The sequence below is a fragment of the Ursus americanus genome, chromosome 25 (genome assembly GCF_024610735.1).
Source record: "Ursus americanus isolate L20-20 chromosome 25, mUrsAme1.1.p, whole genome shotgun sequence".
NCBI lineage: Eukaryota > Metazoa > Chordata > Mammalia > Carnivora > Ursidae > Ursus > Ursus americanus.
This window is the reverse complement of record NC_142151.1, coordinates 8,086,090-8,113,963: the sequence shown is the minus strand read 5'-3', so window position 1 is coordinate 8,113,963 and position 27,874 is coordinate 8,086,090. Positions and strand designations below refer to the sequence as shown.

Below are 27,874 nucleotides of genomic sequence, written 5' to 3'. Positions count from 1 at the left end.
TCTGTCTCACACATGCACGTGCATGGACATGGTAATATCCTTTAACGCGTATCCTTCAATGGTCTGAGATGACGAGATGCCCGTCTTCTGATCTGGGGAGAGGTAGCAGAGATAATATTTCTCTCCTGGCACCCCCTTTCCCCAGGATTACTGTGACAGTAACCCTGGGACCTTCCGGATCCTGGTGGGGAACGAGGGGTGCAGCTACCCTTCAGTGAAATGCAAGAAGCGGGTCACCATCCTGGCGGAAGGAGGAGAGATTGAACTGTTTGATGGGGAGGTGAGTGCCAGCCTTATCCCCTCCACCCTCATACCGTCTTTGTTCTTCTGTCAGCTGATTAAGAGCAGGCATCAAGCATTGTTTAGAACTTGGGTGATGGAGTTTTGTACAGCCATTAAGGAGCAGGCGGTAGAGCTGTGTCATCCGACCTTACCATATTCTATGAGAAGAACAGGTTGCAGATGACTATGGGTAATGCAATCCCATCTTAATAAAATAAAGGGCAGAGATGTGTGGGGAGAAGAATGGGTAACTTTATCTGCCAAAGCATAGTGCTTACCCCTGGAGGGTGGAGTGGAAATTGGAGGGCAGGAGGCCTTTCCCTTTCATATATATATATCTCTGTATATGAAATATATAGATATAAATGTACACACTATCACACACACACATATCAATACACACACGTACATGTGATGCACACATGCACACATATGATATCCATATATCACATACACATTAGCACACATACATATACGTGTGTATCATGCATGTAATACACATATATCTCTATATGCACACACACATAAAATATACACACATTTATACACGCATGTGTACATATAACACATGCATGTAACACACAGACATATCACACGTGTATATATATGCATACACATATACACATGTACAGATATGTAATATATGTGTGCATGTGTACATGTATGTACACATAATATATATAAATAGCATGTATACGTATATCATATACCATATGCACACATATACATAATATAAACACGTATCATATATATACATATACACACATACATATCGATCATATCTACATATCTATATATATCTACATATGTATCACATATATGTCTATCATATATACGTGTATACATATACATATACACACATATATGCATGTGATATATACATATATAATATGTACACATATTTACATATCCCTCATATATACACACGTATGTAATATATACACAAATATATACATATACATTATATGTAATACACACAAACATTTATTTTGGGAAGTAATGGTGTTTTGGGGTCTTTTACTTTGTGTTTTTCAGTTCTTTTCAGATAAAATCTTTTAAAAAGAGCTCAAAAGAGAAGGAAACAGATTCAGTCCTTGTGTACTAAGAGTTTATGAAGTGGTTCTCAGAAGGGTACAGAAGAACCACCTAGCATCTTGTTTGAGATACTGATCCTGGAGTCCACCCTGAGATTCTGACTCGTAGGTCTGGGCGGGACCCCGGAATCTGCATCCGGAGTGCCAGTGGGTCTGAACACCACACTTGCACTTCTGCTGGTCTGAGCGTCTTGTACTAGGGAGAGCAGGCTCTGGGCTCAGACCTGTCCTGGTGTCTTCATTTTGTTCCACAGTCTCAGCCCGCATCCCTGCCTTCTTGCAAATATGCACCACTGATCTCGGGGTCGGGGGGCGAATTCCCCATTATTAACTGTGGGTCAGCAGTGTCAATTCTCTTTCAAAGGACAGATGACAGGGAGTGATGTCCAATAGGAATTGTGCACTCATGATCAGCTCTGCATGCGGTATATCACTAAGGAGAGAATCCTTGCCAAGGGGTGACAGGCCCTTAGCAACGACTTCAATTTTGTAAATTAGTCAGCCAAGCATGCTGAAATAGGCTCTGTGTGTTCAGCACTGGGGATAATTCGGCTAAGTCAAGGGCTCAGGTCCGAATCCTTCTGGAAACTGAAATCCATGATTCCTGCCACTAGAGCTGACCTCCTCAGTCTCCCTGTTCTGTCAGCGGAGGCTTCTGATGACAGGGACGCTGGGGAGCAGGAGAGCGGGGGAAGGAAAGGGAAGAGTCTAGTGCTCATTTATATAAATGGAGATATTTTTACATGAATTGCCTAGAGATGCTTCAGATATTATTCAGGTTAAAACCAATTTAGGGGACCACATGCATTTAATGATCCAGTATCAAAGATTCCTTTTTTGGTACGGTGACGGCTATTTTCTGCTAGTTGGCTTCATTGTATTTTTAATCTCCTAATTATGATTTTGCTGCCACCTCTGCTGCCATCCGCTAGTCATAGGATTCTTGGCCAGTGATAGGCAAGACGGACCCAGAAACATCCAGGCAGGGTGCTGGCCCGGAATGCACATGCTGTGACCAGGTGGGGTGAGCAACTTGTCGTTCCAGAGGGCCGTGGTGGCAGGCAGGCGTGTGGGGCAGAGGGAGGAGCCGGTCACTCCTGCCTGCCCTCCACTCTCCCTGTTCTCGTGTTTGTCATCCTTCAGGTGAATGTGAAGAAGCCCATGAAGGATGAGACCCACTTCGAGGTGGTGGAGTCCGGTCAGTACGTCATCCTGCTGCTGGGCAAGGCGCTCTCCGTGGTCTGGGACCACCGCCTGAGCATCTCCGTGAGCCTGAAGCGGACCTACCAGGTCAGTGGCTTTTCTCTGTGTCCTCTTCATCTTGTCTGTGACTCACTGTTTGCACCTTCCTCAGCCCATGGGCCCTACCCACCGTCTCAGGAGAGAGTGGGTGATCCCCCAGCCCGGTCTCCCTCCCGACACAAGTAAGACCATGGATTCCAGGTGTGGAGTCCGCTTTGGCTGTTCCCTGAATTAGCTGCATGTAGGAAGGATGGTGGGAGGCCCCCTGTCCCCCCACCCAGCAAACAGTTCCTTGACTGGCCTTGCTAAGCACGCAGTTTATATCCACAAAAGAAGGAAGTGAAAGATCAGGCAACAGCTTTTCTTAAGGGTTCTTAACCGAAAGAGGCAAACCGGTCACTCACACTATTATGACAACCCTGCAAAATATTCTGGGGTGTGGCCTTGCCATTGAGCCATTGACCAGCCCATTTGGAGAGCTCTTTGCAGAACTGCTGATACCCTGCTTTGGTGAAAGTGGTGGTATTTGTGGCCAGGTTCCGACAGCGTGTTGGGACTTTGTTTTTCTAACTGACATGTGTGGGACAAGTGCTTGTCTGCCCTGGTGGCTAATTTAGTCTCAGGGACATCTCTGATGTTCATTTCAGCTGTACGGAGGTGAGGCTGCACTGTGCCCACTCTCTTTCTGGAAAGCATTACAATGCACACATTCATTTATTCACCAAATCCTTACTAAGCTCTAGGATGTGTCAAGCACTGTTCTGGGCACTGTGGATACAGTAGGCAAAAAACTATATATATATTATGTATATACTATACATATTGTTATTATACATAATATATATTATTATATATCCACCGATATCTGTCCATCTATCTACATATCTACACATCCATTCCCACATGTACATATATGGGTGTGTGTATATATATATATATATATATATATATATATATATGCACACATATATAAATGTTTCAACTCCTGTCTTAGTTTCCTACTGCTGCTTAACAAACTACCACAAACAGTAGCTTAAAACAGCAACATCTATTATCTTAAGGTTCTGGAGGTCAGAAGTATAAAGCTGGTTGGCAGGGCTGCATTCTCCTGGAGGCTTTAGGGGAGAATCCGTTTCCTTGCCTTGTCCAGCTCCTGGGGGCTGCCCACATTCCTGGGCTCGTGGTCCCATCCTCCATCTTCAAAGCCAACAGCACAGCCTCTTCCGATCTCCCTCTCTGCTCCTGTCACCTCACCCTCCTCACTCTGATGCCTCCTCTGCCCCTTGTAAGACCCTGTGATTATCCTGAGCCTACCTACATTGGCCAGGACCATCTCTCCATCCCGAGAGCCTTAACCTTAATCTGCAAAGTTCCTTTTGCCATGTGTGGATTAGGGCATGGACATCTTTGGGGGGCTATGGTGTTGCCCACCCCAACCCTGGTGGAGATCATATTCTAGTGGGGCTAGTATTTTCACTTGGTTGGCCTGATGAGATCCGTCTGCAAAGGTGACATGAACAGAGTCTTCAGGGAAGGGAGGGAGGGGCTCATGTAAATATCCAGACAAGCGAGTTTAGGCAGGTGGAATAGCATATGTGCAAAGGCCGCCCGGTGCATGGTGTTTGGAGTGTTTGAGCAAGGAGGCCAGTGTAGCTGGAGAGGAGGGACTGCGGTGAGTCGTAGTTTACAAGGACAGGGGCCGTACTCTGGGGGCCATGAGGCCCTTTGTCCAACTGTGAGAACATTCTTCTTACATGTTTCCCAGTAAGTTCACCCTTGTACCAAACCAAATTCTCTGTATTGAAGTGAAATGGAACAAGTCACGTCTCTCTGTGCCAAGACAGGGCTCTAAATACATTTCAAGAGCATCGCACAGTTTCTTTTCCAGGCCAGATATTTCAGTTCTTTAGGTAGCCCTCATGTGATGGTTTCCATTCATTCAGTGATGACGCGTAAGTACACGCGCGTGCATGTTGTATGCATGAGAGGTGAACACGGAGACACATGAGATATGATGTTGGCCCTGGTGGCGTTCAGTACACAGCAGAGTCCAGGCCAGCCTGTTCTGGACAGACTGCGGTTGTTCAGATAATGGGCTTGCCTGTCCACAGTAAAGTAGGACCAGAACATTCCCCCTGTGGACCTGTGCGCTCTCACTGACGTGATGTGGAAGCACCTCCTCTCTCTGCTCGGCCTGTTACTGGGGGGAGAGATGGTTTATCCTGGAGCCACCAGGGCCAAGGCTGCCTGATTTTCACCTCTGCCCTTGGCGGACTGTGGGACGGGGGTGGGTTGTCGCTCTTCATGGATGACCTGTTTAGCTTTAAGAGGGGCTGCATGAGGAAGCCTGGGAGAGACCTTGGCGGGGACCCGGCTTTGCCGATTGCCCTGGTCTGCTTCTGGGTCTCCGTCCTCGTCCCTCTGCCGACCACCCCTTCCTCTGACGAGCCGGCCTCCTCGCTGCCCCAGGGAGCCCTCCTGTCCCGGAGTCAAAGAGTTTGCCCCAAGGTTTACAATTCTCACGATTGATCTCATCTTGTCTGTCAGGAGCGGGTGTGTGGCCTGTGCGGGAATTTTGATGGTGTCCAGAACAATGACTTCACCAGCAGCAGCCTCCAGTTGGAAGAGGACCCTGTGGACTTTGGGAATTCTTGGAAAGTGAACCCGCAGTGTGCCGACACCAGCAAAGTATGTCTGGGCTCTCTGTAGGACCCTGGAGGCCTGCTTCCCGGAACGTCCCCCCCCCAGTCTCATGGGGCTGAGGGGTGGGGTGGGGCGTGGGGTGGCATGAATGGCCGGGGTGGCAGGGCTCGCCGGGAGGGTCTCTTGGATCCTTCTGGGTTGACTGGTTGGGGGTCTGACTGTGTCCTCTTGCCCTGCTCCCCAGGTGCCCCTGGACTCGTCTCCTGCCGTCTGCCACAACAACCTCATGAAGCAGACGATGGTGGATTCCTCCTGCAGGATCCTCACCAGTGATCTTTTCCAGGACTGCAACAGGCTGGTGAGGGCCGTGGGCTAAATGGAGGCAGGAGAGCGCTGAGGGCTGGTCCGGGGGCTCCGGCCCTCGGAGCGTGAGCTTTGCACTGCAGATGCTACCTTGGAGGCTTGGACATGACCTATATCCCGTCAGCTCTTTGCTCCCTTTCTTGGCTTCAGGCCGGGAAACAGGAGGCATAACGGCTGGTGTAGGAGAGCCGTGCCTGGCGAATCATTTCTTCTTCTGGGCAAGGTGTAGTTCTTCTAGGCCCCTGTCAGTGCTTCTCTGTTGGCCTCCGTCTTAGGGCTTGTCCCCCAACAAATGATCTTGTCTCCCACACGAGAGCCAGGGATTCATCTTGCTGTTACTGCTGCATGCCCGACCTGAGCACCCCACGCCCTCAGAAAGGCCTCGAGCTCCGGCTTCTTGTCTGACAGAAACGCTTCTCTGGCCTGTACTCTAGGGATTTTGAGGCGTCATCTTATGACCTCTTTTCGGGTCTTTATCTCAAAGGGTGACAAGCAGCTCCCCAAAGCTGAATTCGTGTGCTCTCTGTCTCTGTATGAATGTATAGACACACGTATGTGCGTGTATGTGGGTAGTTACATATGTACGTGCACGCAGCCACGTGCGCACCCACGCCGCTCTGTGGCGCCACACGTGGGAGGGACTGGCCGAATTCCTGTACCCAGCGCTGCTCCTATCCATCCCCTGATTTGCAGTCCCTGAGGATATACTCCAGAGGGTAAACAGAACTGCCCGGTTTGGTGGAAACCCTGGGCGTCTGAGTTGGAGGAATGCTGAGAGCCAGGCAGCCATGGGAATCAGGATTGTTGGAATGTCTTGGAAACAATGACTCCCTTAGTGTCTGGATTCATTCCTGTCACAACTACCTTGGAGAAGGCCAGTGTGGGCAGCGGTGTGTGGGGGCGGAGATGGTGGGAAGTGGTTACCGTGGTTGAATGCGGGTGGGGGGTGGCTAGGCTTGGGGGCAGAGTGCGGGGGGGCCCGGCCAGCTGGGCTGTCCAGCAGAATAGCCCCACAGCACCTCAGCGAGGCCATGCGAGCAGTCCTGATGCGTTTCCTCCTTCGCTTTGCGGAATGGAGGCAAGGGAGGAAGGTGACCAGCTTGTACATCTGCTTGTTTTACGTAGAAACACCCAAACACCCGTGAGGTTGGGAGTGGGTTGTGGGGCTGGCTGGCTGGCTGAGCAGGTATGTGGAAAGATGGATCGAAGAGAAGTTCTATACAATTCTAAGGCATATTACATTCTATGAGGGCCAGTAGCACTCCTGTATTCAACTTTTCTTATTGAGTCCAGATTAGAACATGGGAGTTATGCCTTTGTACCCACTCCTTGTTTGGGCCACGGACCAGCATGCCTCCCTCCTTCCGGGGCCCCCCATTGCCCTACTCTGAGCGCCGGAATGTTCTCACCCAGACCAAGAGCCAGAGTTCCTAAGTTCTGCCCAGGCCTGGGCCCACCTTGCGGCTCCCTTGCAGGTGGCCCCTGAGCCATACCTGGACATTTGCATCTACGACACTTGCTCCTGTGAGTCCATTGGGGACTGCGCCTGCTTCTGTGACACCATTGCTGCCTATGCCCATGTGTGTGCCCAGCACGGCAAGGTGGTGGCCTGGAGGACAGCTACATTGTGTCGTGAGTCCTGATGTCCCTCGTGGTCTCAGACACCCTCCCTCATCCCCTCATGGATCTAGACTTTAAGACCTCAAAGTGGGGTGCAGGAGGACTCCCTCATGGGAGAGAAGACAGAGTTCCCATATGGGGCTGGATGGCTGGGGGCTGAAGGGAGTTAAGACACTGATGTGAGTGAGGAGGGACGGGGGACAGCGATTGAAGACATTAATATGTAGAGAAATTCCAGAGGAGGGAGAAGATGGGACAGCAACGAAGAGAAGAGGGAAGTCAATTAAGTGATTAATTTATCAATTAAATTCAGTATCTTTTAATTAGATGCTATTGTATTTGCCAGTGTGAGTGAGAAACGCATACATTTCTATAGAGTCTGTTTTCCTCAGGTGTGAGCAGCTGATTGTTTTTATACAGAAAACCGATTCAGAACCATTTGGTTCCTGGTTATGTGCTTTTTATATTTATTTTAGATTTTATTTATTCGAGAGAGAGAGAGAGAGAGAGCGCGCACAAGCAGGGGGAGCAGCAGGCAGAGGGAGAAACAGACTTCCCACTGAGCAAGGAGCCTTACGTGGGGCTCGATCCCAGGACTCTGGGATCATGACCTGACCTGAAGGCAGACACTTAACTGACTGAGCCACCCAGGCACCCCTGGTTAGGGGCTTTAAAACCCCTGTGGCCTCGAATACTGGTGACTCCCATAGCTGCTTAGTTCCCCACCATCACTGTCACCTCCCCAGGGCCATCACCCCCAGGGGTCTCATCACCATCTCTTGGGGGGACTTGGCTGCAGTCCCAGCTTCTCGGGTTGCATAGATTGGTTGTGCTCTGTCTACACAGCCCAGAACTGCGAGGAAAGGAATCTCCACGAGAATGGGTATGAGTGCGAGTGGCGCTTTAACAGCTGTGCCCCTGCCTGTCCCATCACGTGCCAGCACCCCGAGCCACTGGCGTGCCCTGTGCAGTGTGTTGAAGGCTGCCACGCACACTGCCCTCCAGGTAAGGCACCTGCCCTGGGGTCGGGACGGGCGGGAGGGCTGGGCCAGCAGGAAGGGCGCTTCCCCCTGGTGCTCCTCTTCGGCCTTGGCCCGTGCTGCCCTGTCTCCGTTCCTGCCACCCTGGGCCCTGCTTCTTGGTGCCCTTTCATCCAAGCCAGGCCAGCCGTGATTTTGTCAGGTTGAGCTCCTGTACAATGCATGTGTACCCCGATTTATGGGCCTATCACCGAGAGCACTTTGTGATAGAACTTTCTGCAAGGATGGGACAGTTCTGCTGAAACATAGCTTCTGTGTCTGAAGAATTGAATTTTCAGTTTTGTTTAGTGTCAATTCACATGTAAATTTAGCTCATTGCCTGTGGCTACTGGCTACTCTAGGGGGTAGCATAGACGTGGAGTAATCAGCTATATTCTTTGCTGGCATGAGAAAACCCTTGGAGAGAAGATTTCATTTTTGCTGAGGCTTGGGTGTGGTGAGGTAGGGTGAGGTAGGGTGAAGGAATAGCCCTTCCCGTTCTGGCAGAGGCATAGATCAAGGCCCAAAGAAGGAAAGTTGCTCCCTGGGTGGTGAGGTGCCCCCTGAGGGAGGCAGGCAGAGCTAGCTTCTGGGACGCCCCTTTAGTTAAAACTGAGTCTTCCTCATGGGAAAGGTGAGAGTTTTGCCTGCTAATGAGGGATGTGTCCTGCAGGGAAAATCCTGGATGAGCTTTTGCAGACCTGCATCGACCCTGAAGACTGTCCTGTGTGTGAGGTGGCTGGTCGTCGCTTGGCCTCGGGAAAGAAGATCACCTTGGACCCCGATGACCCGGAGCACTGCCAGATTTGGTAAAGCAGACCCCCTGGTGTTTGAAGCAAAGAGTCTCATTCTCTTCTCTGGGTCCTGCTCAGAGGTGGAGGTCTGGGGAAGGACTCGGCTATGTGAATTGAGAGGTTGAGTGTTGGGTTGGTTTCTTTTGTTTCTAGTCTGCTTCTCTTTAAGGACAGACCACATTGCTTCCCCAGAAAACACCTCCTAAGAGGCTGGGGTTTTTAGCCTGTTCTCACGTAAGGAAGGAGGTAGTTCCCTTACTGCCCCTGGAGGTCGCATCTAGTCCAAGGACAGGTGCCTCTGGAAGTCAGATTTCTTTTTTACTCAGAGCCCTGACCCCTCAGTATGACATAGACAACTTGGGGCCACAGCTGAGGTCCCAGGACGGGGCTTTTGTATTTGGGAGGGAAGACACTTATCCCTGCACCCTGCCTCTCACTCGGATTGCCTCTGGGAGCTGGCCTGTGGGGAGGTGAGAAGGAGTCCTCAGGGTGGGCTCTGAGCTTTCTGAAGCTCTGCTCCCAAGTAGGGAACATGTATTCAGACGTTGATGAGTTTAACACCACACCCTGACACTGATCGAGCCTAATGGGAGCTTGAACTTGAGAACTTCAACTTTCTGGGGAAGGGCTGTGGCCACAGCTGCCAGAATCAGATCCCACCACGGCCATCTGTACAAACAAGGGGGAACACGGCCTGGGGCAAATTTACTAGCAGACAGGAAACTAGAAAGTATGTCACTCATGCATTGTTAACTAAAGATTGAAGCAATAAATCGTGTGGGCCACGGGGAAGTAGGAATTAACTTCCCGGTAAGATCCTGCCTGCCTACCTTCCCCATGTTGAAACAGAGGCTGTAAGGAATAAAGAAGGGGGTGATTCCAACACTGGCCTGGGGTTCTGAGCCACACAGGCATGAGAGCTTAGAGCCCTCTCCCAACCTGCCCCTGCTGGACTGTGGGCAGGGGCAGCTACCAGGGTGCATACCATGGCTTCAGACAGCTGCGGACAGTAATTCCAAAGCAGGCTGGGGACATCGCCTGGGAGGCAAGCCATAGGGGACACTTCTCAGGGCTCAGGGCACTGCTGCCTCTCGGCTTTACTGGGGGTGCTGAAGGCAAGTTGCTTCGTTTGAAGGCAGAGCATACAAATAGGAGAAGGTCCTGGCCTCTATGGGTGTCTCCCATAGGGCACTGATTTCACCTGTGGTCTGGCATACTTTGCCATTTCTAGGACACTGGTGAGGAGTTACCAGACGGGACTGGAAACTTGGCCTGGTAGTGCCAGAATTTATGTGAGGGCAAATGCTCTGCTACGGACTTGGGGTATGCGCTTGGGGCTGGGTGCAGGGCCTAGGCTCTCCCTGGCATATGGCAGGTGCTCACCACATGGTTGGAGGAATGAAAGAACGAGCCACTGTCTTTTCCTCTAACATCTTGGACCTTCCTGAATACTATTTCCAACTTTGTTATGGGATAAAGTTGGGATTTTGAATCTTTGTTCATCTTTCTAGAATGTTTTTACTCCACTTTTTTCTGTGTTTCTTAAGGCCCAATGTATTAAACATGGTACAAAATTTATTCGGCTTAAATTCTGGTACAATAAATAGGGTAAAGCATTTATCTTCAATAGGACATTCACATGCCTTGGCCAGCATCAACATTTTAGAGCTATATTTGTTTTTGGAGACCCTTGGGAGGGTTTTGGATATATTGGATATATTTGTTTTTGGATTATAATTAACTATTTATGCTGCTAGTGGTGTAGGTTGAAAAGACATTGACTTTGGATGGCTGTGTGGATGGCCTAGCAGCAAGAAAGATTCTTCCTCAGGTGCTACGAGAGGTTGGAGATTTGGCTTCTAGAATAAAGGGAGGCCTTTGCCGCATGTGTAGGGGTGCTATTTGGGGACCTATGTTACAAAATGATGTGTCACTTGGGTGGGGAGTGATCCATGGGAGCTAAGCTCAGGTAGGCCAGGCAGGTCGTTGAACAGGCAGGCGTGGAATGGCTCTAGATAAGGCTGAGAAGTGCCCAGAGGTTCTTCCTCAACCATTTCTGGTTTTCTCTCTCTACTGCAGTCATTGTGAGGGCGTCAACCTCACCTGTGAGGCCTGCAGGGAACCGGGAGGCCTCGTGGTGCCCCCCACGGAAGGCCCTGTCGCCTCCACCACCGTGTATGTGGAGGACACCCCAGAGCCGCCCCTCCATGACTTCTACTGCAGCAAGCTTCTGGACCTGGTTTTCCTGCTAGATGGCTCCTCCAAGCTGTCCGAGGACGAGTTCCAAGTGCTGAAGGTCTTCGTGGTCGGCATGATGGAGCGTCTGCATATCTCCCAGAAGCGGATCCGCGTGGCCGTGGTGGAGTACCACGATGGCTCCCACGCCTACCTTGAGCTCAAGGACCGGAAGCGACCGTCGGAGCTGCGGCGCATCGCCAGCCAGGTGAAGTACGTGGGCAGCGAGGTGGCCTCCACCAGCGAGGTCTTGAAGTACACGCTGTTCCAGATCTTTGGCAAGATCGACCGCCCCGAAGCGTCCCGCATCGCCCTGCTCCTGATGGCCAGCCAGGAGCCCCCGAGGCTGGCCCGGAATTTGATCCGCTACGTGCAAGGCCTGAAGAAGAAGAAAGTCATTGTGATCCCCGTGGGCATTGGGCCCCACGCCAACCTCAAGCAGATCCGCAACATCGAGAAGCAGGCACCCGAGAACAAGGCCTTCGTGCTCAGTGGTGTGGACGAGCTGGAGCAGCGAAGGGACGAGATTATCAACTACCTCTGTGACCTTGCCCCTGAAGCACCTGCCCCTACCCAGCACCCCCCTATGGTCCCGGTCACTGTGGGTCCGGAGCTCTTGGGGGTTCCATCATCAGGACCCAAAAGGAACTCCATGGTTCTGGATGTGGTGTTTGTCCTGGAAGGGTCGGACAAAATTGGCGAGGCCAACTTTAACAAGAGCAGGGAGTTCATGGAGGAGGTGATTCAGCGGATGGACGTGGGCCAGGACAGCATCCACGTCACGGTGCTGCAGTACTCGTACACGGTGGCCGTGGAGTACACCTTCAGCGAGGCCCAGTCCAAGGGGGAGGTCCTGCAGCACGTGCGGGAGATCCGATACCGGGGCGGCAACAGGACCAACACCGGGCTGGCCCTGCAGTACCTGTCTGAACACAGCTTCTCTGTCAGCCAGGGGGACCGGGAACAGGTCCCTAACCTGGTCTACATGGTCACAGGAAACCCTGCCTCTGATGAGATCAAGCGGATGCCTGGAGACATCCAGGTTGTGCCCATTGGGGTGGGTCCTCACACCAATGTGCAGGAGCTGGAGCGCATTAGCTGGCCCAATGCCCCCATCCTCATCCAGGACTTTGAGACGCTGCCCCGAGAGGCCCCTGATCTGGTGCTGCAGAGGTGCTGCTCTGGAGAGGGGCCACAGGCCCCCACCCTCGCCCCCACCCCAGGTATGCAGGCATCTTGCCCGATGGGAGGGCTGCCGCGGGCTGGCGGCAATGCAGTTCTTGGGTTCTAATCCTGCTTCCCTGCTCTGTGTCTTCAGTCAACCCTGGTCTTCAGAGAGCCTTGTTTCCTCACCTCCCAACCGGGGGTATGCAACTGTGATCCTTTCAGGGGGCAGGATCTTTCCTTACTGAGTGTGCTTGTAAGTTCAGAGGTTACACCAGGCTGCTTTTAAAATGTAAACAATATCAAGGATATACAGTGAAAAATACAAGTCTTGCTTTATCACACAGCCTCATCCCCAACCAATCCTACTCCTTGCTTTAGAGGTAACCTGTTAAATTTGGTGACTCTCAGCTTTGACCATGGTGGACGGATAAAATCACTCTAAGTAGCTGGTGATCTTTGGGGCAAAGCCAGGAAGTTAGGTGACGGGTTTAGTCCTCAGATTCTAGAGCCAGACTGCCTTGGTTTGAAATTCAACGCTGCCACTTACCAGCTGGGGAATTTGGGGCAATTTATTTTTGGTAATTTGGGGTAATTTTGAGTAAGTGCCTCTGTGTATGTCTGCTCATCTGTAAAATAGGCATAACAATAGTGCTTGTGAAATGCTTAGAACAGTACTCGGCACACAGCCAAGTGCTCAAAAACTGGTTGCCCCCAGAGCTATGTGACCCTCTTCTTAACTGATGCTAATGTCTAATCAGGTCCTAGTTCTTGAGCAGAATGTTGAAGACATTCCTTGGTGTGTTTGGGACCATCCCAGAATAACTTCTTTTTTTTTCCCCCCAAAGAGCTTTATTGTTTTTTCTAATTGAAGTATAATTAACGCACAGTGTTATATTAGTTTCAGGTGTACAACATAGTGATTCAACGATTCAGTGCTCATCACGATAAGCGCTCTTAATCCCATTCACCTACTTCACCCCTCCCCCCCCGCCCCTCCCCTCTGGCAACCACAAATTTGTTCTCTGTAGTTAAGAGCTTGTTTTTTTTGATTTGCGTCTTTTTTCTTCGTTCATTTGTTTTGTTTCTTGAATTCCACATGTGAGTAAAATCATATGGTATTTGCATTTCTCTGACTTATTTCACTTAGCATTAGGTCAACCCTCTTGCTCTACCCATGTTGTTGCAAATGGCAATACTTCATTCTTCTTATGGTTGAATAATAGTACATTCTGGTGTGTGTGTGTGTGTGTGTGTGTGTGTGTACACCACATCTTCTTTATCCACTCATCTGTGGATGGACACGGGCTGCTTCCATGTCTTGGCTGCTGTAAACACTGCTGCAGTAAACATAGGGGTGCCTGTATCTTTTCGAGGGTGTGGGAAGAAGAACCCTTGTGCACTGCTGGCGGGAATGCAAATTGGTGGAAAAGAGTATGGAGGTTACTCAAAAAGTTAAAAATCGAAATACCATATAATCCGGTAATTCCACTATCGGGTATTTACGCAAGGAAAATGAAAGACTTTCACCAGAATAACTTTCTTTTAACGTCTTCTGATCCTTGCACTTGGTGTAAGTGCCTTTGTATCTTGGTTTTTGTTTTAACCAGAGCCACAGGTTTATTGACATTCTTGTGGTGTTTCTGCTGAGCAGAACAGCACTAGTATCATCTTATCAAATCTCTGCATGGCCTTTTGGCCAGAGGCTGTTTCTGCGCTGTGATCGTGACTCTGCCCAGACATTACCAGGAGCTCCGGTCATGCACAGCTGGACCACCATAGAGCACGTTGACCAGCCCTAACATCTGACAGCACACAAGCCTGTCCCCTAGCCCTCGGCTGCCACTCCCTCTCCTTTAGCTACCTATCTCCTTATTGTGCCACTCCGGTATTTTGTTCAATTCTCGAAGAGTGGCAGCCTCCAGTTACTGAGGGCGCCGATGCCTCTCACTTTCATCTGTAGGCATATAAACTGCCTCTGTGTGGACTCGGAGTCTTTCCAATGTGTCCAGACCTGGGGCACTCATGGGCCCTTCTTGCTCCTCCCTGGCCCGTGTTCCCACCGTGCGGGACCAGGGGAGACACCCTCCCCTTTGTGGTGCCACGCGGCCGGCAGCATCCTGCTCCCCTTGGATGCGCCGTATGCTGGGGGGGCCTGGAGGCCGGCCCCCTGCTGCCCCTGCGTGCTCACCCTCCTGCTCTCTTCACAGACTGCAGCCAGCCCCTGGACGTGGCCCTCCTCCTGGACGGCTCCTCCAGCTTCCCCGCTTCTTACTTTGAGGAGATGAAGAGTTTCGCCAAGGCTTTCATTTCAAGAGCTAATATAGGTGAGTGATGCCCTGGAAGGAGCGGGTGGGGAAGGAGCGCTTTCTGGGGGCTCCACCCGATCCAGGATGCGATTCCCATATTGTCTTTCCTGTCAGGGCCCCAGCTCATGCAGGTCTCCGTGCTGCAGTACGGGAGTACCACCACCGCCGCCGTGCCATGGAACGTGGCCTATGAGAAAGCCCATCTCCTGAGCCACGTGGACCTCATGCAGCGGGAGGGAGGCCTCAGTCACATTGGTAACCTGCTGCTATGGCCAGGAGCTTCGTCTGGTCTTGATTCTTGGCATCCAGGGCTGAGTGACCTTGGCCGGTCCCTTGGCTCGTTGGGCTAGTTTCCTTTCTGGTAAAGTGCGTGGGCCTAGCTGCTCTTCCGGTTCTCAGTGTGTGTTTCTCTGTCTCTGAATCGTTCCGTTTTGACCACCTAAGGATCTCCCGTGAGACAGGATGCCCGACGTTCCTGCGGTCAGGACTGACTTGGTGCGTTCTGTTCTCCATTCTCAGGGGATGCTTTGGACTATGCTGTGCGCTATGTCACCTCAGAAGTGCACGGTGCCAGGCCTGGAGCCTCGAAGGTGGTGGTCATCCTAGTCACAGATGTCTCCGCGGATTCGGTGGATGCTGCAGCCGATGCCGCCACGTCCAACCGTAAGTGTCCAGTGTACGACCCCGAGACTCTCCTAAACCACCAGAGGACTGAAAGTGGGCCGGGGCGGGGGGTGCTTTTGGGTGGACTTGGTGGTTGTGAGTGCTGCAGGGCCACGTGTGGCCTGGTTTCAAACAGCAGGAAGTGGCCCAATCCCCATGTTACTTAGAAACCAAACAGTAACAAATATGCGTTTGTCCTTCATTGGTCTGCGTGCTTTCGGCTGTCACCTGTAATTTCCCCACATTTTCCCTTTGTGTCCAGGGCTGGGTCAGACCTCCACACCTTTCTTTTTTGAGGTGGTGTCCTTGCTCTGTCCCCACTCTCACCACTTCTGAGGCCAGAGTGACTCATTATGGGGCCGTGGGAACCATCAGACCTGCACGTATGCAGAGCCCTCTTCCAGTACCAGCCTAACAGGTGTGGGTGGGGTGCTGGTCTGAAAAGAGAAAGGGTGCAGCTTTAGGAAAAGGGACAGGTGTGAGCATGACCCAGGCTCGGTGCCCCATGCTAACCTATGCTGTGAATAGCAATGAAATGGGAGCCAGGGCAGGTGGCATCGTGCCAGGGGAGGGCCGGGTGAGTGGAATGATGTTAAATCCTTGTGTGGCCACCTGGAGACTTGTTCATCCTTCAAAACCCTGCTCTGGAGTTGTCTTTGCTCTGATGTCTTCCTAAGAGAGTTATTCACTCCCTTTTCTGTATCACATCTGAATAACTCAACACGTGCAAGACATGTTGTATTTGTTGGTTACATATCTGTTTCTTGCAGAACTTGGAGGTCTTGGAAGGCAAGGGCAACATCTTGCTTATTTTCCTGTCATCTGTGCATGATGCACAAAATAGGTGGCCATCTAATGTTTGTTGAGTGAATGAAGGGGAGTTTATGAAATTGATTATTTTAGGGAAAAGGACCCTAAAAGGGAAAGGATATACATTTGGTCATACAGTGAGCTAATGAGAACAGAAAAGTTGCCGGTAGAAAATCAGCTCTAACTTTAAGCAAACTGCAAATACCTATAACTTTCCGGAGAACTGAATTTGGGAATTTCAGGATGGACACATGTCTTCTCTAGTATCATGAATCCCAAGCAGTTGCAGTCTGGGGAAAACAGACGTGCTCTAGGGCAAGTCATTTAACTGTTGAAAGCCTCAGTTTCTCATACTCCGGAGTGCAGCCTATGATGTTTTCTCTTCTTACACTCACCCCCCCGGGGGTGGTCTCATTCAGTTTCATGGGTCTAAATCTGTTCATACACCACTGACCACAGACAATATTCCTGTCTCCTGCCTGGATCTCTCGCCTTGACTCCACCTCGATGTTCTAAAGAGAAACTCAGCATAACCAAATTCACACCTGAATCTCCTTCTACAGTCTTTCCCATCGGAGACAATGGCAATTCCGTCCTTTCAGTTGCTCAGGCCAAAAACTTCAGCATCTGTGATTCCTCTTTCTCTCTCAGACCCCTGTCCACAAACTACAGCTCTGTCTTCAGATATATTGAGAATCCCACCACGCCATACCACGCCCACCACGGCCACCCCTGTCTCCCACCTGGACAATTGTAAGAGCTTTCTGATGGAACTCCAGCCGCCACCCTTGTCCCCTGTAGTTCATAATCAACATGGCAATGGTAGCGACCCTTTAAAAATTGGTCAGCCCCACGGCGCTTGGGAGGCTCAGTCGGTTAAGGGCCTGACTTTTGATTTCGGCTCAGGTCGTGATCTCAGGGTTGTGGGATCGAGCCCAGGGTCGGGCTCCACGCTCAGTGCAGAGTCTGCTTGAGGATTCTCTCTCTCCCTCTTCCTCTGTCCTTTCCCCCCTTAAAATAAGCAAATCTTAAAAAAAATTGGTCAGCCCATGTCACTCCTCAGCTCCATAGTCTTGGCTGGCTTCCCATTTCATTCAGAGAACATGTTGTGTCCTTACGTGGCCTATGAAGCTTTGCATGGTCTGTGCCTCACCCCCTCTCTTATTTGCTCTGTTCCTGCCACCCTGGAGCGTGCTCTCATACTTCCGCTTGGGCCCTTGTGCTCACTGTTCCCTCTGCTTGGGATATCCTCGTGGCTCCTTCAGTCCTTACTTCAGGTCTCTGCTTGGATGTCATCTCTTCACCAAATGCTTCTCTAGCCATCTTGCGAGAAACAGTAATTCCCACTCCTACCCCTGGGCACTCCCATCCTCATATCCCATCTTGTTTTTTTCCTAAGCACTCATACACATCTGAAATACTGGATATTTACTTATTTTTGTGTTTGGCGTCTGTCTCTGCTCCATGCGAGGGCCACAAAGACAGGGACTTCACCTGCTCGGCTCACTGTGTCCCCATTGCTTAGAATTGTACCCAACACGGAGTGGTGTCATTAACGTTAGTTGACTGAATGTCTTGCTCACAGGGTTGGTTTAGGTGACCCATCTGGAAAACATGAGGCTCTGTACAGATGCGGGGTACAGCTTCAGGTCTGTCCATTTGGGGTCCAGCTGACCAAAGCAGGTTGACACAGACCCTTTCTTGTTCCTCTGCTGACCCCAGGAGTGACAGTGTTCCCCATTGGAATTGGGGATCGGTATGACGAGGCCCAGCTGAGGAGGTTGGCAGGTCCAAATGCCGGCTCCAACGTGCTAAGACTTCAGCGAATCGAAGACCTCTCCACCGTGGCCACCCTGGGAAATTCCTTCTTCCACAAGCTGTGCTCTGGTGAGTCTCCTCATGTCTTTCTTACCCCCCCAAAACACAAAAACAAACCCCAAACAACAAAACCCATTCTAGAGACCTGAGGTTGGCCAGGCATAAGCTCTGGCCTTGAGGAAGATGGTTACGTAGACCAGGACCTTTAAGTCTCTGCTCATGGAAAGTTCGTACGACAGACGTCCAAGGGGCGACCAGAAGGTTCTCTGTGTACAGCCCTCCTTCCATGCTAACTGTCCATCAAGACTTTAGCAGAGATAGCCTGTGCTTACTTGTGCAGAGTGACCGTGGACAAAGAAGCCGGGAACCCAAGCATCCCACGACCATGGTCTTCTTCCCCACGCCCTCTATCCATCTTCAGCATGTGTATACAGGGCCTTGGAGAAACAGCAACATAGAATCTAATACCAAAGTACCATAGTTGAAATTGACTTAGAATTTTTTTTTACTAGATATGATTTTTTTTTACCTGTTTTTATTTTCCTTAAGTAACTAGCTGTGAGTCAATACCTACTACAGAGTTATTGCCCTTTCCTACTGGAAGATAGCTCTCCTGGCAGGACTCTTAAAGATCTCTTTCAGATTTTGGGGCTCTTGCCTCATTCCCTCCCCCTTCCCCTAACTAGGCACTGGTCTACATGTGAAATGGGAAAAGGAGATACCGACCATGCACTGTAGGAATTTCTGTGTTCTTACTGTGGTTATCGCCATAATTATTAAGAAACACAAAGCATGCAGGAAAAACCACAGGATGGCCACCTCTTAGCCTGGCGGACCTGCATCCTTACCGTTAAACCCTTTCAGATCCTTTGCAGAGTGAAGTCCACTTCATGGACGAGCCTGGGGGTCCAAGCAGACATCTTGAATGGCTTGGAACTTCTGCATAATGGGTGGGAACTCAGATCTTATTTGTGTCTGTTTCAGGGTTCGTTAGAGTCTGTGTGGATGAGGATGGGAACGAGAAGAGGGTGAGTTCCTTTCAGCTGACTTTGAAAGAAAGATCAGAAATGAGTATTTGGGGTGCTTGTTCCCCCTTGTTCCTCTTTCTGTCTTGGTCCGGTTCTCGCTCTTACCATTATATCCTGCTTTGTGTGTGTGTGTGTGTGTGTGTGTGTGTGTGTAGAGTTTCCACCTGTAAATCTTGTGTTCTGCATCCTTGCTGCTTGGGCCCATGTCCAAATTCTAGTTTCTGTGTCCTTAGAGGGGGTCAGTTGCCCGGTTGATGGGCTTAGGGCAGGACTGACTCAGCCTATGCCTGCCCAAATCTGCTTCTTTCTTCTGCAGCCTGGGGACGTCTGGACTTTGCCAGACCAGTGCCACACAGTGACTTGCTTGCCAGATGGCCAGACCTTGCTGAAGAGTCATCGGGTCAACTGTGACCGGGGGCCAAGGCCTTCATGCCCCAATGGCCAGCCCCCTCTCAGGGTGGAGGAGACCTGTGGCTGCCGCTGGACCTGCCCCTGTGAGTCTATTGCTTCACCAGCCTGGATGGTGTTATAGGGACAGTGCTTTTAGCATGGCCTTGCAAAGAGGTAGACCAGAAGGCCCTTTCCCTCCTCACTACATGCAAAATGCTCCCTTCACCCATGTTCCCTCCCCCTTGTGTCCTTTGGACGTGTTTTCATTCAGTCCCAGGGATCATTGTTCTCCTGTGTCTTTGGAAGCACTTCCCCAGATAATGCATAACCAGAAGGAAAATTGATTTTCTGAAGTCAGTGCTCAGCCTGGCTGTTGGCAAGTCAGCCTTCTGGAGTCTATGCTGGAGAAGTGTAGCAGTGAGAGTGATGCCCCAGAAAACTGTCCACTCACACCTAGAGCTGTATGGGAGTTGGGTGCTGTGGTACGTCATCACAGTGGCCTGGTGTAAGAGGAAGACATAGTCAACTCCATCTTGTGCAAACCCATGGAGGGCATTCATCCATGGGGGTGGGTCAACCCTCTGCCTCATGGTTGGGAGAAATGGTTGCGTTTGGCGGACCTACTCAGCATAATTACTATGCTGAACAGACACAACTGGTGGGATAAAAGCAAACTTTATTTTATACCCCACTCTCCCTTGACAATTTATTTAATGGGTTAAATGATCTCCCTGGACTGGATGAGAATGCTTCCAGACCTCATGTCATTTCTGTTTACTCATAAAGAGTTCTATGGTTCCTTTACATTATAAAGCAAATTTTCAACTTGGTAATTAGGCGTCCACTCCTGTGTAGTTATCAAAACCTTAAACTTGAGTTAGAGTTAAAACAGCTCCCTAATCTCAGTTTGGGCTGCCTGCACGCAGGACAGGGCTGTCTTCTGCTTATGGGACGCAAACCCATGTCTGGGAGGGGCCTCTTGAAAGTTCTGTTCATAGGCTTGGGTGTCCCATTTGTTCCTAGTGGTACACCTGTGGGTGTGAGACTCACAAAGCAATAGGAGCTTTGTGCCAACAAATTTCTTCTGAAATTCAGTCCCTTAATACCCCTCTGGAATTCCTTTACACCCTTGACTTTTTTTTCTCTTTATATTCTCTTTTTTCAGAAGAAGTAAAACTTGCTTAAGGTTCTTTTTTTAAGGATTAAAAAAATTTAAATTAAAACCATTTAAAACATTTAAACCTTTCATTTTGAATAATTTCAGATTTACAAAAAATGTTGCACGAACGGTACAAAGAATTCCTGTATATCTTTACGCAGGTTGGAGTATCTTACATAATCACAGTAAAACAATCACAATCAGGAGTTAACATCCGTAAAATACATCCATAAAAATCTTAGTTTTTGTCAGTTGTCCCACTACTGTATTTTGTTCAGATGCAGGATTCCACCCAGAATCACACGTGGCATTAGGCTGTCACGTCTCTGTAGTCTCCTTAAATCTGCAACAGATCCTTAGTATTTCTTTAATATTTATAACCTTGGCCTTTTTTGAAGAGTTCTGGCTAGTAATTTTGTAGAATGTCCCTCAATTTGAGTTCGATTCAGGTTATACATGTTGTCAAGAATACCCCAGAAGACACACTGTGTCTTTTTTGGTTCCTCAAGAGGAGGCACATGATGTTAATTTGCCTCATTACAGGTGATGTTAAGTTTCATCACTTGGTTTAGGTGGTATTTACCAGAATTTTCCAATGTAAAGTTACTGTTTCCTTCCTAGCAGTGAACAGTGATCGTGTACAGAGATATTTTGGAGCTATGGAAATATACTTTTACCCACTGAGTTTACCATGCATGGGTGATCCTTACCTGAAACAATTTTTATTGTGATGTTTGCCAAGTACTGATTTTTGATTTCCATCATTCCCTCCACATTTACTAGTTGGAATTGTACTGAAAGGAAGAACTTTTCCTTCTCTGTCATTTATTAATTCAGTTAATTATTTGTATCAATATTGACTTATTGCTTCTTATTTTATTCTAGGGGGTAGAATCAATTACTAGGATTATTTATCTTCTTGGTCAGCTGGTTCCGGATTTGGCTACTGGGAGTCCTTTCAATTGGACTCGTGTCCTTTTGACATCCCCAACTCCCTCCCTCACACAGTGAGGAGCCTGGCTGTCATTATCCACAGTATATTTCTATGTCGGCTTACTCCCAGGATACACATAAAGTAGTTTCAGAATTGCTAACCAGTGCCCGGATGGAAAACAAATCTACTAACTAGCATACAATATTTGTATACGATTCTTTTTGTCCTTTGTCTTTGAGTACATAGTACATTTCTCCCCAAAGTTATTTAGGTTAGTTTCTCCCCTTCCTACAGTGTAGTTAATGTTCTTCATTACCATGAGTTTAATTTGTTTCTGTTTGTATTCCGCTTTGGATTTCCCTCCTCCCCATCCTTGCTGATTTTATTCATTTGTTTGTTTTTCGTACGTGAATTACTCGCACGGCTCCAAATGTGAGAGTGTACAGAAAGGTTTACTCAGATGTCACTCCACTGTCCCCTTTCCTCTGCCTTTTCTGCACAGGCAACCCATCTCATTCATTCCAGGTTTATCTTTCTTCACAAACGAGCTTTGCCTTTTTTGCTTAGAAACAGCCCGGAAATCCTCTCTATGAGTTCAAAGACAGAAGCAGGTGCAAGAGAGGATCACAGAAGTGAAGTAATTTATCCCAGATTGCAGTACAAGCAAGGGGTGGGAGCCAATTTCAACCTTGAGTTTCTCTGGCTCTAGAGTACCCGCTTCACTGTAACAGTTTATGCCCTGGTGGGCAGAGCCGCTCTGGCTAACTTGCCACAGGTGAGCTAACACCACTTCTTTGTCTGTGACTTGTTACATCCTCACAACGGTTGGGGCTGATCTCCTTAAGCCATGACACTCTCCACAGCTGGAGTCCTGGGGCCGCTTGCAGCATGGGTGTCGGCGGCCCAATGGCATTCAGTACTGCCCCTTGGAAGGGACCGTCTGTTCCAGGACTCAGGAGGTTTTGCGTGGAAGAGCTCCTGGCAGGCTGCTCAGCTCTGACAGTTGGTGCATTCAGCCCCTTCCTTTGTCAGTGGGCATGACCTACAGGGCACTCGTGCAGGTGGAGGTTGCTGTGCGTGAGGGACCTGGTGCTAGTGAGGGAAATGAGCGCATTCTCCCCGACCCACCTAGTCTGCCTCTTAGTTCTTAGGCTTTTATTTACCCACCACCGTAGCTGTGGTCATGTCTGTTCTGGAAAGCTCATCTCCAGCTTCATTTCAGTCCAAGATTAACTTTTGAATTGCGCATGGCGGTGGTGCCTTCCATGGGGGGATTTTTTACAGAATCGTCTTAGGCAGATGCAAGATGACTAGTATTCCCAAGTGGTGTTTTAATAGGAACCTTGAGAATGTGCTGATCGTGTGAATGAATGAGTGGCAAATGAGGGAGTGCTGAGACCCAATCATTTGTTTTGGCTCCAGAAATATTCCTCTTGTGTGATCTCTTAAAGGATCAAGTCAACATGGCCTCTTGTACTGTTAGAAACTTGGCAGCCGAAAGGACACATGTGTCTTTAGGTGAACTTTCTTTACCATGAGCTCATAAGCTCATGATACGCTTAGGTCCTCATGATTTCAACAAGTCCTAACAACCCTGAGACTTAACTTTGTTTCCTGGGCCAAGGCATCCCTGTAGAGGAGATCATTCACTTCGCACGCTAAAGTTTTTGGGAAGTATGGCTCTATAATTTTCCTTGTTTTTTTAATGTGATACTTGTCCTTCTAAACCTTCTCTAGAAAAATATTTCCTGGCCAAGTGTTACTTACCTAAGCTATTCCGTCTCTCGGAATTTGTTTCCTAATCTGTAAAAAGGAGGAAGTTAGACTGCATGACCTCAAAGGGCCCATTCAGCAATCAGCTCTGTTAACTGCGTGCAGCATGGTAACACCTGCCTCTTCGCACGTGCGGGAGTTTGGAGAACGTCACATCCATCCCTTGCTCTCTTCTGTCCAGGTGTGTGCATGGGCAGCTCTACCCGGCACATCGTGACCTTCGATGGGCAGAATTTCAAGCTGACTGGCAGCTGCTCGTATGTCTTATTTCAAAACAAGGAGCAGGACCTGGAGGTGATTCTCCATAATGGTGTCTGCAGCCCTGGGGTGAGGCAGGCCTGCATGAAATCCATCGAGGTGAAGCATGACGGCCTCTCAGTTGAGCTCCACAGTGACATGCAGGTGAGAGGTGCTTTCTGTGGGGCCCACGTAAGGCAGCAACAGAACCTCGAGGAAGCCCCTGCTGGTGCTTGGTGCTAGCTGGTGTGTCTGTCAGGGGCTCTGCCTTCTGCCTCACTGGTAGAACACCACCTTCTTAGGAGGGGATCACTTCCATCTTCCTGGGGGCACGATTTCATGTTGTTCTGGGCCCAGATTGGTAAGAAAGGATCAATTTTAGGTAGCATTAAATCATAAGGGTAGTGCTGGTTTCTGGTGCTGGTCGAACACTGCGTTGGCACCAGGGCTGTTTACCCAGCAGGCATTATGAGCCCCATGCCTGGGGCCTGTGAGCTTCCCATAGGAGAATATTTTGGGCTTCAGTTAGGGCCTTTGAAAATATTTAGGGCCTAAACAAAATGTATGGCTCCAGAATTCAAAGAGAAAACTGCAAAACTGGTAAAAAATAAATGTTTGACTAAATGTTTACAAAAGGTTCTGTGATGCCAACTTCTTTATTTGTTCGTTTAGAAATCCTAAGTATTTCATGATGTGAAATCCTAAATATTTCAAGTTGTGATAACAAGCTTATAGGTTAGCTCTTCTCATTTTGTAAGAATTCCTGAATAGGCACACTAATTACCGAAAAATCATAGCCAGGCCTATATTAAATGAACAACTCACAGCCCCAAATTTTAAAATAAAAAAAAGCCTTCCAAAATTTTTAACATGAAAAATTATGTTCCTTGTGATACATGACTACTTTTTAAAAATATGCTTGACATGATGTATCGTGGGGCCACCAAAGAGCTAGCGACCAAAAATACATAGTACATACATACATACATATATACATGGACTTAACATAGTCCCACGTGACGCTCCTTGAGTTGGCAAAAGGCAACTTTCTCAGCCTATCTGGGAGGGGTTGCGTCCTTCCCTGTTGAATGCACACAGACTCAAGGCTGGCTTTATCCCCTGGGCTTACGGGTTCCAGGAGCATGGCCATCCATATGGGATTCTAATAACCTGTCAAGGTCTGCAAAGCCCCTTTACCTTCGATGAGCTACTGCCACATATCAGAGTTCGTGGCTGACACTGGAGTTGAGAGAAGGGACTGTCAGTAACTTCGGGAAGAAGAGCAAAATTCTAGGATTCCTTAGTGCTATGACTACTGATGAATCACTGTCTTCTTTGGACAGCTGACAGTGAATGGGAGACTGGTCCCTGTCCCATACGTGGGTGGGGACATGGAGGTCAATGTCTATGGCACCATCATGTATGAGATCAGATTCAACCATCTTGGCCACATCTTCATGTTCACTCCACGGAATAATGAGTTCCAGCTGCAGCTCAGCCCCAAGACCTTTGCTTCGAAGACGTATGGTCTCTGTGGTGAGAACATTCTCCTTTGCTCTAGTCTCAGGACTCTTGGCTGCTTGTATTTCTGGGTCTAGTTGATTGTAAGGTTCAGACACTGGTGGGCATGGAGAATGGCCAGGTCTCCAAGCATCAATACGTGGGCACCCAGGGCTACCAATCTTGCCTTTCCCCATCCATCTAGGGATCTGTGACGAGAACGCAGCCAATGACTTCGTGCTAAGGGATGGCACGGTCACCACAGACTGGAGAGCACTTGTCCAGGAATGGACCATGCAGGAGCCAGGGAAGACATGCCAGCCGATCTCCTGGGAGCAGTGTCCTGTCTCCAGCAGCTCCCACTGCCAGGTCCTCCTCTCAGAATTGTTTGCTGAGTGCCACAAGGTTCTCGCTCCGGCCACCTTTTACGCCATGTGCCAGCAAGACAGTTGCCACCAGGAGCAGGTGTGTGAGGCGATCGCCTTGTATGCCCACCTCTGTCGGACCAAAGGGGTCTGTGTTGACTGGAGGAGGACCAATTTCTGTGGTGAGTCTCCATAGGTGTCCTGTAAAGTTGTGAAGGCCAACTAATTGTGGGCTCACTCAATCCTCTCTGGGCCTCATATTCTTTTTCTGGATGATAAAGATCAAATTCCCCGCTTTTCCTATTACCTAGGATCCCATTTAGGATCAAATAAGATGGTAGATGTCTCAGTAATCTGAGTGTAGAATGTCTGTGTAAACAGAAGTGTTTCTGTAAGTCAGACAAAAGTGACTTTAATGTATTGGATACATACAGGCATCAGCAAAGGATGTTGAAGTGTGAGTGGAATTTTGCCACTGAAATACCAAGAAGCATCTTAATTACAAAGACCATGGGATTGCTATGGAGGTTCCTCCCCAAGGTCAGCTCCCCTACTTGGACTTGGCATTTATTTATCATTTAGCATGTAGGGGATACCATAATGAATCAGATGTGACTCCTGCCTCAGGGGGCGCTAGAGTGAAAAGAACACTGAACTTCAGCGCCCCCCCCCCCATTATTGAATATAATCCCTGATTTTCTCTGGAGGGAAATCAATATATGCAAGCATCTTTGAGTCTCAGAGTTTATAATCATAGAGCTGTCACAGCTCTAACCTGTGGCTGGAGGACTTGGGCACCCTAGTGCCAGCTCAGGGGGTGATCAGTTGTTCTGTGTCTATCTGGACCTTGCGTTCTGCACCTCAGAATCAGATGGTTGGACTAGACAACCCCTAGGTTCCTTCCCGCTCTGCTGTTCTGCCTCATTTCAACCTGCCTGCAGATCAAGGGACAAATGATAGTTCCTGAGTTACCCATAGTCCTTCTCTACCTACTAATTTCTTTGTCTACCCCTGGCTACTTATTGTGCATTTACAGGAAAATGCTTGGTACTCTAAATCCTTAGACACTCCTGCCACCTGCCTTGGCACCGTGAGAAGGGGTTGAGCAGGCCTAGAGTGGGACAAGTGAGTCCTCTTGTACCTTTTCTCCAGGCAACTCTTCCTAGCTGTGGATTCCTTATTTAATTTAAGAGGATTTTTCGATTCAATATACCTGTAATCAAAAGAAAAACCCATAAAACTTGTGAAGGCTACACAGCTCACATCATCTGTTAGGATGAACTTTGGCTCAAGTAACAGAGAAGGAAATTCTCTCTCACACAGTTGATCAGAGGGATTTCTGGGTTTCAAACTGGATTCTAGTTTTTTGCTCTGTCCTCACTTGGGTGTGCTTTTTTCTCATGGTTTAAGATGGAGCTCTAGCTGTCACATCCAGGTTCCAAACAGCGGCGTGGGGGAAGAAGGGAAAAGGGACAAAAGGCACGCGCCGCCGTCCTTTAAAAAAAGATTCCTGGAAGCCGCTATTGGCGTCTACATTTGCGCTTACAGTTCATTGGTCAGAGCTGTCGTCACGTGACTACAGTTAGCGGCAAGGGAGGTCGGGAAATGTAGTCTGTATTCTGCGGTGAGGTGCCTAACTTAAAGGTTTACGTCTATGGAAAATGGAGGGAATACAAATGGGTAGAAATTAGCCATTTCTGCCCCAGCAAGTTTGTCAGATGATCAGCCTCTTTGAAGCAGCCGCACCTCTGTTTCTCTCTGTTGGTGTGGGCTGAGTGTGACCTCGTTCTCCGTCCGTAGATATGTCATGCCCACCATCCCTGGTGTACAACCACTGTGAGCGTGGCTGCCCCCGGCTCTGTGAAGGCAATACGAGCTCCTGTGGGGACCATCCCTCTGAAGGCTGCTTCTGCCCCCCAAACCGAGTCATGCTGCAAGGTAGCTGTGTCCCCGAGGAGGCCTGTACCCAGTGCGTCAGTGAGGATGGAGTCCGGCGCCAGGTAGGAGCCTCGGTCCAAAGCCTCCCATGGGGCTACTTCTCCCTTGGGTCGGTAGGGTGAAGTGTTCACCGTGGCTGGTCTCCTTCAACGGTGGCAGCAAAGATCAACTCTTAAAGGGATCTCTAAAGAATAGGGAAGCAGTATGGCCTAATGGCTTTGGAGCCAGACACATCTTGGTTCAAATCCCGGGTCTGTCATATATTAGCTGCACAAGCAAACACCAAAGTATTAATAACACGTTACTACCACCACCACCGCCACCACTACTACTACTATCATCATTATATTGATGTAAGTAGAAGGCTACAGGAACCCAGAAGGGGATGGGAAGAGAATATTTATACTAATAGTGGTGTCTACTATGATTATATTATGTAAAGCTATATTATGTACCTTGCATTGTACTAAGCCCTCTATATTCATTATCTCAAC

The 27,874-nt window shown here is 49.1% G+C and overlaps 1 protein-coding gene across 5 annotated transcripts in view; it reads left to right on the top strand.

The window, feature by feature from the left end:
* Positions 1-27,874, top strand: part of VWF (von Willebrand factor) — a 134,846-nt gene that overhangs the window by 76,722 nt on the left and 30,250 nt on the right. For all 5 annotated transcript variants that reach the window (XM_087855562.1, XM_045781154.2, XM_087855563.1 and 2 more), the window contains 18 exons: positions 146-280; positions 2,520-2,666; positions 5,166-5,306; positions 5,506-5,619; positions 7,100-7,256; positions 8,091-8,249; positions 8,937-9,072; positions 11,137-12,515; positions 14,667-14,783; positions 14,880-15,020; positions 15,285-15,428; positions 17,961-18,125; positions 19,041-19,084; positions 19,401-19,578; positions 23,522-23,742; positions 24,921-25,113; positions 25,283-25,624; positions 27,243-27,442. In XM_087855562.1, coding sequence (XP_087711688.1) covers positions 146-280; positions 2,520-2,666; positions 5,166-5,306; positions 5,506-5,619; positions 7,100-7,256; positions 8,091-8,249; positions 8,937-9,072; positions 11,137-12,515; positions 14,667-14,783; positions 14,880-15,020; positions 15,285-15,428; positions 17,961-18,125; positions 19,041-19,084; positions 19,401-19,578; positions 23,522-23,742; positions 24,921-25,113; positions 25,283-25,624; positions 27,243-27,442 — 4,113 coding nt within the window. The remainder of the gene's footprint in view (positions 1-145; positions 281-2,519; positions 2,667-5,165; positions 5,307-5,505; positions 5,620-7,099; positions 7,257-8,090; positions 8,250-8,936; positions 9,073-11,136; positions 12,516-14,666; positions 14,784-14,879; positions 15,021-15,284; positions 15,429-17,960; positions 18,126-19,040; positions 19,085-19,400; positions 19,579-23,521; positions 23,743-24,920; positions 25,114-25,282; positions 25,625-27,242; positions 27,443-27,874) is intronic.